Below are 14,333 nucleotides of genomic sequence, written 5' to 3' on the forward strand. Positions count from 1 at the left end.
CGATGGCTGGTCCTTAGCTGTGCCACTGGCACTGGTAGTACTTGACTGCTGGTGATGGGCTGGGCTGGCAAACCACACAGGGTGGTGTCTGCTGCCTGTCCTGTTGGGTTCTGGGGTGCTCCTTGTGCTGCTCGTATCTTCAGGACCCCCTTTGTTACCTGGGGTGGCTGAACGTGTCACTGGGTTACACCAAACCCCTGCTGTGCCTGGGCAGCACAGGGGAGAGAGAACAGGCCAAGAGGAGCAGAAAACATCAAGAGAAGGTGCCAACAGCAGGTTTTGGGAGCAGCTGCACCTCACTGTGCCAGTTGGCGGGTGCCACCTCCCAGGGAATGGAGCCCAAGGAGCCCGAGAGTGCCAGGCCTGGCCCCGACCCGGCCCCGCGGCACGGGAGGGTCTGGCTGTGCCAAGATCCTGCCTGTACAAAGTGCAGCTCACACCAAAAGAGCAAATCCAGCCTTTCATCCTCAGCACATGGTGGCAGGGGGAGGGCTCACGCCTCCAGCCCACAGGCCCTGTCCAGCAGACACCTCTACTCCAGTGTCCAGTCCTGTCCATCGCTGCCACCACGTCACACAAACGGGTTCTCCCCAAAAAGCCACCAGGCACCTGGGTTATGTCTTTCTCCAGGGCAGGGGCTGAGCCAAAAAGCCATGATTGCCACCAAGGGGAGAAAACCCTGCGGTCAGGACAAGCGAGACAAAGAAAGATGCTTCGTTGGGTTGCTTTTTTTCAATTAGATTTTTTTTTTTTTTTTATGAAAAAAGATCACACGGAGTTCTCCAACAAAACAGAATGCCAAAAAAATTGTTTTAAACAAAACATAAACAAAACAAAACAAAAAGACAAAAACCTGGCTCTCCTTTCCTCTCGATTGTCTGAAATATCCTTGTGTTCCATAGAAGGCAGTGGGTTTTAAGTGCTTTCTATTTAACATTAGCATAAAATCTCTCTCGCGCGCTCTCTCTCTCGCTCTTTAAAATATGCTCACACAATTTGCTTCTAGAAGTACAGTACACTTTGAGCGTGGGGGGTGTGCCTGTTCCCAGATCATTTACAATCACAATCCAACAGGAAATAAAAAATAATATTCTAAACGTCAGACTGTGTTCATTTCTGCCGTTGTGGGTTTTTTTCTTTTTTTGTTTTTTATAATTTCATAATTTTTTTCACAGTTTTAAAAAGTTTATATTTATATATATATATTTATATTTATATTTATAATTAAAAAGTTGAATCCATTTAAAGACTTATAATACAGGAGGGCTAAAGAGTCTTTTGGTACATTAAAACTGTACAGGCTAGAACCGTCACTGTCCGCCGTGCCGAGGCGCCGGTGGCCCGGGGTGGAGATGGTACGAGCTCAGCACCATGGGGTTGTTTAAAGGATGAGGGGTGACTCTGCAGGGCTGTCCCTCACCCCTGAGCCTCAAGCCTGGTAGGCAGCCAGCGTGGAGAGCTTCCAATCTGTCCTTGGCTTAAGCTTCTCCCCACCGGAGCTCCGTGTCCCGGCGATCCGTAGTGCGAGTCGGGAGTTGCAAAGATCAGTGCGTCTCTTGGAGTTTTGTTTTAAGTGCAAGGATGGTGCATCGTTCTCAGGTTTCCTCTGGTGCTGTTCCCTCTCACCAGGTGTAACCCAGAGCAGCAGCGGGTCTGGCGTGTGCCCGAGGGGAGCTCAGCTCCTCCCTGGATGCAGGAGCTGAACGGTGCAGTCCCTGAGCCCGAGGTGGCAGCGGGGCTCTGGCTGTGGGAACGCTGCAGGCAGGCACAGCCAGGTTCACACACTGTCCCTGTTCCCTTCTAATGATGGGCAAGGCTTCCCAGCAGCTCCACAGCGCAGGCAAGGCATGGCAGTTAGAGCTGGGTCAGGCATCCAGTGGCCTCTGATCTTCTCTCCTCCAAGCACCAAGCAGCAGCTTTTCCCAGTCGTTTCCTGCCCCTTCACTGCACGCTCCAAGACAAGGTCTCAGTTTGCCACATGTCACCCCCCCGTTGCCACCTGCTTGCTCCCTCCAGCACCTTCGCAGGGCAGAAGGGGTGCAGAGCTGCAGGAGGTTCAGACTGTTTGTTCAAGGCACTGGGAAGGCGGCGTCCCAGACTGGATGTTGATTCCTCTTCCACCTGGCTCCTCCCAGCCTGGAGGATTCTCTTCTGCCATCTCTGTGCTGGGGCCAGCCCTGCCCTGTTGTGCTCCACACGCTGCCAGAGGGGCCCCCAGGGAAAGGGAACAGCAAAAAGGCGCTGAGAGGATCGAGACGAGGCGCTGAGAGAGACTCATCTCCTTTCTCTTTCACCCTGTCCTTCCTATAAAGGGTCATGCGAAACTAAGCAGGAAAGGAAATCTAAGGACGGAGAGGAGCGCACGCAGAAGGCAAGAGGCTCCTTCCACGTGCGGGCGGCTTCCGAGTTATGATGGGGAAAAATGACACAAAAGGGATCCCTCCTGCCGGGGGGTCCCGCTGGTGAAATGATCACGAGACCCATGTGCTTTCCTGGACCAAAAGGAGGAAGGGAGAAGTTGGTCAAGTGTCACCGTACTTAAAGCCACTTCCAGAAGAGCCTTGGGGTTCAAGCACCACCACCACCACCACCCCCACTGGCATCTTCCTCAAGTCCTGTAACTGCTTCCCCAACCCCTTTCTTCAGCCTTCTCCTTCCTCCTCACATCTCTCGCGCTCTCCTGTCTGTAGTGTGACACAGAAATGAGCATTGAAAGAAACAATCATGTCGTCTGAACAGGCACGTCCTCAGGTTTGTCCCATCCCTTCCCAGGGGTGGCATGTGTCCCCTGGGCGGTCAGCAGATGACAGGGACTCCGTCAGTGTTGAAGATCATGCCCGTGGTGGGCTCGTAGGTCCCTGCAAGGTAGTAGAGGTCCTCACTGTCTTGGTATTTCTTTGTCTTTAGCATCTGCTCATATTGATCCAGACCAACAACAAGACACTTGTGTGAGATGGTCTGGACATCATTTTCATCCACGTGAGAGGACTGGTAGAGAGCTCTCTGCACAACAAGAACAGAAGGAAGGAGGTGGGGAAAAAAAGGAGCCATTAGATCACACAGCATTTACAGCATTATCTTCAACAAGTAGGAAAAACACTCATTATAATGGGATAGAACTCTGCTCACACTCAAGGACACCTCACTCATCCCAACTGCCAGCCCAAGGGAAGGACCCTAGGAATCTGCACAGGGCTATGGCCAGCCTGGATAATCCCTCCAGCCCACTGAACCTGAGCCCTGGCTTTCACTTGGCTTCCACTGATGGGAATGCTGCAGCTGCCAAGCACAGATACAGGGAAATATGGAGGAATTTGTCTTCTTCATTTCAAGGATGCAAATGCAAAGATGGGTGCTGGATAACATCTACCTGTTCCTCCTCACACCCAGCACCTGCAGCTACTCCCACCCTCCCAGAAATATCCATCCCAAGTCCTGGGCACTGCAGACTTGGCAGTGGAGGCAAAAGGCAAGAGCCAGAGAAGTTTATGGGGCATTTCCCAGCAGCATTTTATTTGTTACAGGGTACCCAGCATTCCCTCCCAGCCTTCCCTCAATATCACCAACCTCCATAAAGTCCTTCCTCTGGTTGGATGCCTGCAAAGCTGTGGCCAGACTCCTGCCCGATTTCTGATCCCAGCGCTGTGCCCAAGAAGAAAAGAGGAAACAGAAATGAAAACCTGGTGAATTCATTGTTTTTCCATGTCATCACCTCCTGCTCACTACACGTGCTTCTGGAACTTCAATCCCTGCCCACTGCCACTAATAAAATAAATCCTGCTGTAAAGCAGCTGCACACATATATAATATATATATATTATATATATTATATTATATATAATATAATATATATAATATAATATAATATAATATAATATAATATAATATAATATAATATAATATAATATAATATAATATAATATATATAATATAATATAATATAATATAATATATATAATATAATATATATAATATATATATATAAAGCAGCTGCACACATATAAAAAATTCAATGTTTCTGAGCATCATGCCGATCCTCCTTGAAGACTTTAAAGACTTGATCTGGCTCTTGACACTCTTTTTGGACCAATGCAGAAGCCTTTACTTCCTAATACAAAGAAACCCACCCCTGCCTTCTACAAGGGACCAACCACACCACAGGCAGCCCTCACAGGATGAAAGAATGGGACCACCTCCTTCAGGGTACCAGTAACAAACAGGGCCTTGGGTGCTTTCCTCATCATTGGAAACAAAAGGGAGCAAGGGGCTTTGCAGCCCTCTCACCAAAGGAGACCAGCCTACCTTGCCTTCATTGAGTTTCTTCCCAGGGTTGGTTTCTTCTGGGTGATAAAACCATTTGACTCGGACCACCATGTTGTTGCCCCAGGATTCCCACATGCTCTGGATGCGGCCGATGTAGGGCAGGTTGGGGCGGCCAGCGGAGAGGAAAACGGCGCAGTCTCCGATGCGGATGATCTCCTTGCCCCGCACGATGGCCTTGTAGAACAGCTTCCTGGCCTTCCCCTTCATCCCTCGTCTCTGCCAACAGAGGATCGTGCAAGTGGTCAGCCAGGGATTGCTGTATTACACTTACATGGTTTATGTAGCACTGAAGAATGGTTTTTCCCTGAGCCTCCTTGTAACCTGTCTCATAGTTTAGTCCTTTCCCCTCCCCTTTCCCTCCGCCCTGAGCTGATTAGCTGAGGTCTGGGTTCTCTCTGCCCCACCCATATTTTCCCTACACACTACTACAGAGGGATACACATGCAGAATGGATTCCCCAACACAATGAAAGCCAGCAAACTGGACACTTGGCACACCGTGCCAGCAGTTCCACCACCCCAGGAAAAGGGAAGAGGCACCAGAAGGCAAACCCCAGTGCTGAGTGCCGAGCGTTTACCTGCGTGGGTTTCCCAAACCACTTCCAGAGCTGCCGTGCCGGGAGGAAGGCGGCGATCTTGGGCCTGTTCTCCACGGAGGGCAGGCGCTGGCGCTTGGCCAGCTCCTTGGTGGTGGGCAGGTGGATGCCCTCGCGCTTCTTGGGCCGGCTCTTGTTGCCGCCCTGCGGCGGCGCCGGCTGCTGCTGTGCCTGCTGCACCCCCTGCTGCACCCCCTGCTTCTGGCTCGGCGCGTGGGAGGACGCCCGGGATTTCCCTGCCTGCTTGGCTTGCTTGGCTGGGAGGGGCTGCTGCACCGAGGAACTCGGCTGGGCCTCGGCTACTTCGTCGTCAGAGCTACAGGAGGAGTCTTCGTCCGTAGTGGAGGAGGAAGAAGAGCTGGAGCTTGATGAAGAAGAGGTTGATGAGGTGGAGGAAGAGGAGGAAGATGAAGATGAAGAGGAGCTGCTGCTAGAAGAGGAAGAAGAGGAGGAGTTGGAGGAAGAGAGAGGGGTGGATGCTCTTGAGCTGGCTGAGCTACTGTCCTGAGCTTCCCCTTGGTTCTTCTCAGCCTCCTCTTCTCCCTCTGACTCCGAGCTGCTGTCACTGCTGTTGCTCTCAGACTCCTCCACTGCTGGTGGAGCTGCTGCCTTTTCCTCCTGGTCCTTCGAAGCAGCAAGGCTCTCTGCTGAGGTATCAAACTTTCCTCCAAAGCTGGCAGGGGAAGGGTCTCCCTCAGCCACCTTGGCTCGGGAAGATTTCTGCTTGCCCTCCACACTCACTGCAGCAGAATAGCCCAGCCCCAAGAGACCCTTCCCATCTCTGCGACCGGCCAGGTTCGAGTCCTCCAGCATCCTCATCGCCTCCTTCATCTTCTTTGTCTTTGGAGACATCACACCCTCATGGTCCAGCTTGATCAGGATTTCATTGTCATGCTTCCTCTGAGCCTTGACCATGGTGCCAAACTCTTGTGTCTCTTCTGTGGGCCGCCCTTTCTTGGCCTTGGCTTTGGACACCGAAGCATCGCTGGAGCCGAAGGCCGCCAGCGTTGCGGGGAGATCGCTGTAGGGCTCTGTGCTGAGGATGCTGCCAAACACAGCAGGCTGGTAAGAGGGTTGTGGGGGGCTGTGCAGCTTCGTGGAGATCTTCATTTTGCTGGCTTTTGACCTCTTTTCCTCTGTGGGAGCAGGAGAGCCTCCAGTTGGCAGCGGTTGTGATTTTCGTGACCCCTTCATGCTTGGCTTGCTCAAGCAGGCCTGTTTCTCTGGGACTGAGGAGGTAACAGGTGAAGACTCCACCTGGTCCTTCTCTTCAGGCAAGGCAGCCTCTTCTGCAGAGGGAAGGGAACACAAAGGCACAGTGTTATTCCCTCCAGATGGGCTTTATTAGCTCAGACACAGCCAGACACCAGTGGTGACTGGTCTCTGGCCAAGCATGGCTTGTTCCTGCCTGCTCAGGTACCCCCAAAGGAACACATGGGGTGTCCTCACTGCTCACTGAACAGCCTGGCCTGGTGCCAGTACTTGTGAGAAGTGATGGACAATGCCCAGGGGGTGCTACTTCAAATTCAGGAGAGCCAAACTACAAATCTCCTGCACCTTTGGCCCTATTGATGGCTGCAGAGATGTTCAGCTGAAAAAGGAACTCTGCTCCACATCCCTGACTGACAGAAGCAGGCTGTCACAGCACAGGCCAGCTTCCAAGCCAGCCTCCTGTAAACTGGAACCACAGCAGAGCGAGATGCACAGGTGCTTTGCACTCAAGCAGTGCATCCAACCTCACCCAGTCCTGCTCCAAGCAACAGCCCTAACCTGGGGAGAACAGTGGTGAACTGTGCAAGGATTCCCTCAGCTCCAGGCCTGGCAGTGTTCCAACTTACCAGCTTTGGCCTTGACACTGGGCTTTCTCCCTCGCCCTTTGCCCTTTGACACAGGCTCCTCTGCCCCCAGTGCAGCTCCCTCTTTTCCTTCTCCAGTGTCTTTGCTGGATTTACGGCTACGGCGCTTGGTGCTGGGCACCAAAAGGGCAGGGGAAGGTTCAGCACCTGGAACAGGTCAAAGAGATGTTCAAATGCAGTCAAATAACACATAAAACAGAGATGTGATACAGTGGAAGGATCCCGACCAAATCTGCAATAGGGACTGGGCCTTTTTCCTTATGGGTGATATCCCACCCCAGCTCTGAGTTCTATAATTGATGGTGCAATCTTTGTGACTGAAAATCTCTGAACTTGTCTCAAAATTTGAAAAAACGTGGCCCAAAACTCCATATATGTCAGAGGGGGAAGTGCCTTGCAAAAAACTGAACAGCAAGACTCACACTGGATCTTGTAGTCAGGTGGGAGAAGCCGGATGTGAGACAATGGGATGCGTCCCGTGTCCCCGTCATCAAACTCTACTGTGATGAGATCACCATCTTCCTCCAGATCCAGTGTTCCTGTGGGATGGGGGAGCAGGAGATGGCATTAGGAACAAACAGCAGAGTAGGCTTTCCTAGGCTGTGCAGGGAGGACACAGAAGGCTCACTCTGCAATGGAAAGTCCCTGATAATATAAACCAGACCACTCAGTGCAAAATTCCCCATCAGCAGAACTGTTCCAGAACAAAACAGCCATTCCAGTTTGACTTCCCACCTCTCTCCACTATTTCTCTCTATTCTTGCAGAAATTCACTTCTGTCCTTTCACTGAAATATGTAATTTCTTACCTGCATTTTTTAACTACTCTCAGCATCATAAACTGCTGCTTTTCACTTTCTCCAAGAGAAATTAACTGTGTTCTCACCCTCTCTTCTTGCATTATCATTATTGGTTTATACATCAAAAGTAATTAATCCTTTTTACCCATGTGTAAAATAAGACCAGCCATGACAGAATTGTCCAGAGCCATTCACCAACTTTTTAATGGGACTAGACTGCAGAGTTTTGTGTCAGAGCAAATTTGTGAGTGTCCAGATGATTTAGAAACCTCCACAGCCTCAGAAATAATCGATGCCTGGAATAAATTCTCACTTTCTGAAATGTATTAAATGTCCTTTATATATTTAAGCTCCTAAATTGCTCGAACCTCTTCCTGAACCTGAAGGATGTTACTAAATCTGCATCATTATGAGAGGGGCATGATCTGGAGGAGAGAACAGGCCAGGCTGTGACCTCCAGGACACTCACAGCAGAGCTCAGGGCTTCCCCAGATGAGCCTGCCATCCCTGAGGATGCACAGGGCTGAGACACAGGTTCACAGAGCAGCCAGGGTGGCCTTACCTCGCACAACTGTGCCTGGGTAGAGGCAGCGGTACTGCTGGCTCCAGTAGGCTGCAATCCTCGTGCCCTCGGGCAGGAACCGCACTGAAGGGGGCTTCACATCGATGATCTGCTCAGGGAAGAGGAAGGCAATTACTGACCACCCTGGCACCACCACAGACCATCCCACCACACCTGGCATGGAGCAAAGCACCTCTGGAGAAGGCAAGGGATAGTTTCCTTGCTGGGGAATGGCTGCTGTGTGCTCACAGGGCGGTGTGAAGGACCACTCCTGCTGGAGTACAGGACTAATGCCTGCTGCCAGGGAGGAAGCTTGGCCATGGGGCAGTGAGCTCACCAAGGGGAGTTTGCCCACACTGACCAGGGCATCCCTGCAGCTGGAGGAGGAGAGAGCCTCCAGCTAGCCTCCCCCACCCCAGAACTCCCACCCCAGGGCATGGGCACTGAGGAGAGGCAGCCCTTGGGTGCACATACCGCTTCCTGCAGGAGCTGCTCCAGGCAGTAAATGTGGGGACGGTTTCCCCTCTCGCCCTCCACCACCACCCGGTATCTGAAACACAAAGGCTCTGTCAGCACAGCACATGGGAGACACCACCCCGACCAGGTAACGCCTCCCTCCGAGCATGTGAGAGCACTTAATGGGAGATAACTGGATTTCCCTCAGTGCTGATAAACCAGAGAGAACTCTCCTTCCCTCCCTGCCAGACACTGTCAGTCTCTGGGCAGCCAGCTCTACACAACCCCCAAAATGACCCGTGCAGCAGCTCTGTCCCCATTTCCTGGCAGGTGCCAAGTAGATATGGCAGCTCCTCAACTCACATGTCTGGTGAATGCACTGTCTTGACATGCCCAGCATAGAGCAGCTTGTCATCCATGGGGATGAGGACACGCAGGCCATCCTTCAGCTCATCCTTGTCAATGATGCAGGAGCGGGGAGCTGTGAGGTGTTGGAGCAAGATGGGCATTAGAGAGCACCACACATGGGAAAGGGAGAAGGAAACGTCAGATTCCCAGCACCACAGTTCCCTCTCTCTAATAATATATATAATATACCAGTAAATGAAAATAGGACAACTCAGAGACTGGGCTTCAACTAGATGTCACAGTCAACTGTGCTGATCAGGCTTAGTTTTTACTGGTTGACTGAAAACATGGTATCTCCACCCCAAAGACTCATGGCTTTGGATGAGAAATGCGTGAAAGCAGCACACTCATCCTCTGAGCAGCCCTGGGAAACCTGCCCAGCTCCTCTACTTGTAAAATCTTGCCCTTACCTGGTGTGGGTGGCCTCTCAACCAGCATGCTCAGTGGGATGTTCTCATCCTCTGAGAAGCTGCTGTCTTGGTTGGGTTCAAAATCCTCCTCTGCTGCCATGCTCTCCATGAGCTTGCTGACAGCCCCTCCTTTCCCTCGGTTCTGCAAGACAACAAGCAGCACATCAGCTGGACCACCACAGGAAACAGCCTGATCCCATCTCACCTTCCAGCAAAAAATAACCTGAGGATATTGGGACAAACTTGTCTCCATTCTTAGGAATGTTCATCTCACGAACAGTTAAGTGGGTGTACCCAAACTTTTTGCTGCCTTTATCCCCAAGCATCACTAGTAGTTGACAAAAGCTATTCCCCACATGCTCACTCTTGGAGGCTGGGAGAGATGCTGTGGAGCTGCAGTTTTGCTCTGCATTCACTACAGCGCTCCTGAGCCTCTGCCTTCACTGAACAGGCACCAGGCACTGTTCCTATTTCTTCTCCAATCTCCATGATCTGTTCCTTGCTCTTACACACAGACCATAAGCATCACACAGAAATCATGTGAGAAGACAGAAGTGTGTGTTATGAGAGATGACAGGCTGCAGCAGTGGAGCAGGAACCAGCTGTGACCCAGTGTTGAGTAAGGCTACTCCATCACCATCTCCTTGGTCCTTGCTGTCCATGCAAGCTCTCCCTCCACCCTGTGGCAGCCTTAGAGAAAATCCTGCCTGCTCACTAATTTGGGGGATGAAGGCAAATGAACACCAGATGGTAGCAGCAGGTACTATTCTGAGAGTTTTCCTTGGATTTTTGGCTTCTCACACCAGCCCTTTGCCTATAACACACCCAGCAAAACCTGCAACTCTGATTTCCCTCCCTCACTTTGCAACAGTCCAGGATACAGCAGGGCTCTGTCAGACACACTCCAGTCCAGCCACACTAGAACCAGCCCCTCACCTCTTTTTTCACCTCCTTGGCTTTCACCTTAGCTTTGCTCTTCTTGGTGGAGCCCAGGGCACTTGCCAGGCTGACCCGAACATCAGAGGGAGAGCTGGGGATGCCAGGAGGAGACATGGATGAGGAGGAGGAGCAGCAGGGTGTTTCTTTACCCTTCTTCCGCTGCTAGAAGTCAAAACAAAACACTTCCATCAGTAAAGAGATTGGTAAACATCTGGGTCCAAGCAAAGTGAAAAGGTGGAGCAAGGCAGGCTATGCAGGCAGGATTATGTTCAACCAGCAGTTAGTTCACTGCCCATATCACATCCTACATCTCCCAGATCTGCTTTTTGTTCACCTGCAGAGCAACTCCTGCCTATCAAATCTTTATCCAAAGAGCTCCAAGAAGATCCCAATTGGCCTCATGTCACAACTAACTTGTCTAACTCTCCCCATCAGTGCTCTTCCATAACACTACCATGAACTGAACTGGAGCCAGGAGAAGCCAAGCATTCAGCTGAGATGAAATGTCAGTAACCCAGAGACCACTGTCATCCCCAGCCAGGGACAGACCTCAGAAGTCTTGGCCTTAAAGGCCATTCTGGAGGCCACAGGTCAGCAAGAGGACAAGCTCATGCAGAGAGTGGGAGAAATATTTCATAGGAGCTGTTTTCAAGCAGGATCATTGACTTTGGCCACCCAAACAGAATGGATTTAGGACACGGAGGGTGACAGAAGTAACCAGCCCCATTCAAACATGACAGGCTTTTACTCCCTGAAAGTCAGATGCAGGTCTGACAGAGCCTCCAGGTTTACATGGGGTGATATGGAGCATGAGACAGGACTCAACTCTCCTCTGCCTTAGTAGAGTTAACAGCCCTCCCCTCACCCTCGGCTCCCAAGCATCCCAACACCAACCTGTCCAGCACATTCCTCACCTTGCTTAGCTCCTTCCTCTCCTTCCCCTTGCTGCTGTCCTTTTTGGGGCTCATGGGGGCCCCCTTGCTGCAGCGGCCAGCTTTGGAGGCAGGGGTGGAGCTGGCGGGTGCTGTGGCTGCCAGCATGGCCGAGGCCGTGGTGGCGTCGTGCAGGAAGATGCGCTCGCTGCGGCGCCGGTTCCACAGGTCATCGTCGCTGGCCTCCAGCCCAAACTCAAAGCTCAGGTCCTTGGGGGATTTGAATTTCTTCAGCTTGCGGCCTTTCTCAGAGCCCAGCTTGGCCTTGTCAGCGCTCCCAGAGCCCGAGTCAAGGCTGCTGGGGGCCTGGCTTGCCGGGATGCTGCTGGACTCCAGCGGCCCCTTCTTCCCGCGCAGCAGCCCCGAAGGGGATTTCTTCCTGATCTTGATCTCGCTCTCCGAGTCCGTGTACTCGAACTCAGTCCCTAGGTGCAAAGGATTTAACCATCAGTCAAAGCCCTGGTTGAGCCAAGAGGGGACACATCCTGCTGGAAACTTCTGGGCTCCATGGGAGATGCTGTGCCTGCTCAATAGAGCTCTTGCTTGTTTCCCTTTCCAATCCCCACATCCCTCAGACCTCCATTTCTGAGCCATAAAACACTGTGGAAATTCCCTGGAAGTGAGCCTGCCCTGCTCCAAACCAGAGCCCAGCAATTCAGGCAGGGTGGTTCAATGTGTTCCCTGCCTCCATTTTCAACCTTCTCCCAAAGGCAAAACCCTGCAGGGAAGCTCTGAAGAGAAAAGATACTTTAACATGCTCCTCCTCAAAAAGGAGCTGCTCAGCTGAAACCAAGCATAAACCCCACAAGCTGATCCCTTCTTCCTTCCTGGGTGGGAGCCCCCTCCAGTTTCACCTTTGTTTCAGGAGAACAATGTCTTTTAACAAATGGAATAAACCCATATTTCAAGCTTAATTTTTCCCATTGGCCAACGGACACCACAGATCTTTTTATTGGCTCAAGTAGTCGCCTTAAAGTCAAGAGAGGTAAATGATCTTTTGTCTGTGGCAAATGGAATTCCCCTCACATTGGCCTCTGCTCAGCACCATGAGCACAGCAGTTCCCAGAGGCCTGAAATACTGCAGTAATGCCAAGATGTTCCCCACCTTCACTGTGTTGCCCTGAACCTGATAAAGTAAAGCAAGATCATGTTTCCAGGGGCAGAAGAGAAATGAGGCAGCACTTACACACCCAGCAACAAAGGCAGGAGACAGGCAAACAACATTCATGGGAAAATGAAACTGTACATGGCACAAGCAAGGAAAGCATCTTCTCTTGGTCCTTCTCCCAAATACACTCACTTTCCTGGGTAAATTCTGTCTGCAGGAAACTGCTCTCATCTTCTACCCAATACTGTTCCCCTGAGACAGCCCCAGCATGAAGAGAAAAAAGAGCCAGCATGTCAAAAACAAAGCTGGCAAGCCTCAAAATGAAAAACCCATTGGAAATTAAAACACTCCTTCTCCTCTCTCAGTACTGCATGAGGTAATTTCTAGATGCTTCCAGTTTCAAGGAGGGCAGGTTACAAGACAATAAATTCTTAGCAGTGGCTGTTGGAACAAGTTGGCAAAAGCCTAATATAGCATGGAAACAGTGCTAAAACAAGCCAGGCTCCCAAGGAGGACATCATTTTCCATTCTGAAGCATGCTATAAATTCCATTATCACTTAATAAATATTAATAGAGAATTTATAAATGGAACCCATATAGATCTGTCTGACCAGGAATAATGTCACCAATGGGCACTTGTGCAGTGGGGCATGGGGAGGGGAAGAAATGAAACTCTCAGCACATTGAAACTGAAACAGAGGCAGGGCAAAAACCCAGATTCTGGCACTGCAAACACCTGAGCAGAGGAAGGAACGCTTGTGTCAAGTGTCACTGGCTGGTTTCTATAAGGAAGCTGATGGGATGGGCTGATGGAAAGAGCTTTTCTTCTGTCTGTGCTTCCCTTGGGCATCCAAGATCAGCTGCATTTAGCACGTTTCCTTCCCTAAAAATTAACAGCAGTTCACTGCCTCCTGCACTCTGTCCAAAGGGATGCAGCATTCCATTGCTTGCCTTTGCAGCATGTCTTGTTGAGAATTTGCCAAGTAGGAAAAGAGGAAACTTTTACAAAGCCATAGCTGTCCCTAGGGAAGCCACAGCTGCAGCTGCTAACCTGCCATGTCTGTGACTGGTTTTTGTTTCCTTATCAGGTCACTTTCTCCACCTTCAGCATCAGGACCAAGCAGCCAAAGCAAAGAAAGTGTCTGGGTATACAACCTGCTTTCTTGCAGCACAGCTGGGACCTCCCAAACCTTCCACCTTGCCCCCACAGCCTCACCCCACACCAAGGAACTCACCCATCAGGCTCTGCCGCTCCTCCTTCTTCTTTGCCTTCTGCTTGGCCTCCAGCTGGATGATGGAGAGCGGAGGGGGCACGATGGGGCTGGGCATGGCGCTGGCAGCAAACCTGGCCAGAAGGCCCAGGCCACTCTCATCCAGGGCAGGTGACGACAGCCTGTCTGTGCCATCTGTGCCATAGTCCTCTGCTTCCTCCTCTTCCTCCTCCTCGTCATCCTCCTCCTCCTCTGAGCTGGAATCTGGCACGCAGAGCACAGGGAGCCCGTTACACATCTCACTAGTTGTGCCCCAGCCGCATTCCCAACCCGAAACGCGACTCTGCTGCTGCTCTGTGCCCACCTAAGTGACACTGAGCCACCCAGGACTGAGCCACCAGATGCTGGCCATGGGCACACACGTGTCCTTGCAGCCACAGAGCCAGTGTCAGCCTGCCTGCCACCACCCTGCAAGGACACAGCAATGCAGGGTACAGGCAAAGACCCGCTCAGGGCAAGGGAGGGAAGAGAAGGGTGTTGGCAGATTTTAAAAGGATGCCAGGCACCCCTTCCCTACAGCTTTCAGGAGGAATTAAAAGCTTCATTCCTTTGAAAATCCCAACCTGGGAGCTGTGGGATTCCCCTCCCGCCCACCAACACTTCCTCCATAATGAAATCCATCAGTGTAATCAGAACCAGAGATCAGCATGGAAGGGGAATACCAGAGAGCAGC

The 14,333-nt window shown here is 51.4% G+C and overlaps 1 protein-coding gene across 9 annotated transcripts in view; it reads right to left on the reverse strand.

Moving 5' to 3' along the window:
• Positions 1-708: 708 nt before the first annotated feature.
• TNRC18 (trinucleotide repeat containing 18) overlaps positions 709-14,333 on the reverse strand; it is a 57,334-nt gene continuing 43,709 nt past the window's right edge. For 6 of the 9 annotated variants that reach the window (XM_079320348.1, XM_079320344.1, XM_079320345.1 and 3 more), the window contains 13 exons: positions 13,625-13,864; positions 11,263-11,705; positions 10,346-10,510; positions 9,410-9,551; positions 8,955-9,072; positions 8,610-8,685; positions 8,136-8,244; positions 7,197-7,313; positions 6,757-6,921; positions 4,901-6,207; positions 4,303-4,539; positions 3,568-3,642; positions 709-3,003 (listed from right to left, as the gene is read on the reverse strand). In XM_079320348.1, coding sequence (XP_079176474.1) covers positions 2,797-3,003; positions 3,568-3,642; positions 4,303-4,539; positions 4,901-6,207; positions 6,757-6,921; positions 7,197-7,313; positions 8,136-8,244; positions 8,610-8,685; positions 8,955-9,072; positions 9,410-9,551; positions 10,346-10,510; positions 11,263-11,705; positions 13,625-13,864 — 3,401 coding nt within the window. In that variant the 3' untranslated portion in view covers positions 709-2,796. The remainder of the gene's footprint in view (positions 3,004-3,567; positions 3,643-4,302; positions 4,540-4,900; positions 6,208-6,756; positions 6,922-7,196; positions 7,314-8,135; positions 8,245-8,609; positions 8,686-8,954; positions 9,073-9,409; positions 9,552-10,345; positions 10,511-11,262; positions 11,706-13,624; positions 13,865-14,333) is intronic. The other 3 variants (XM_079320347.1, XM_079320346.1, XM_079320343.1) reach the window with 1 other exon arrangement.

Source organism: Erithacus rubecula, assembly GCF_903797595.1.
Source record: "Erithacus rubecula genome assembly, chromosome: 17".
In the NCBI taxonomy this organism is placed as follows: Eukaryota; Metazoa; Chordata; class Aves; order Passeriformes; family Muscicapidae; genus Erithacus; species Erithacus rubecula.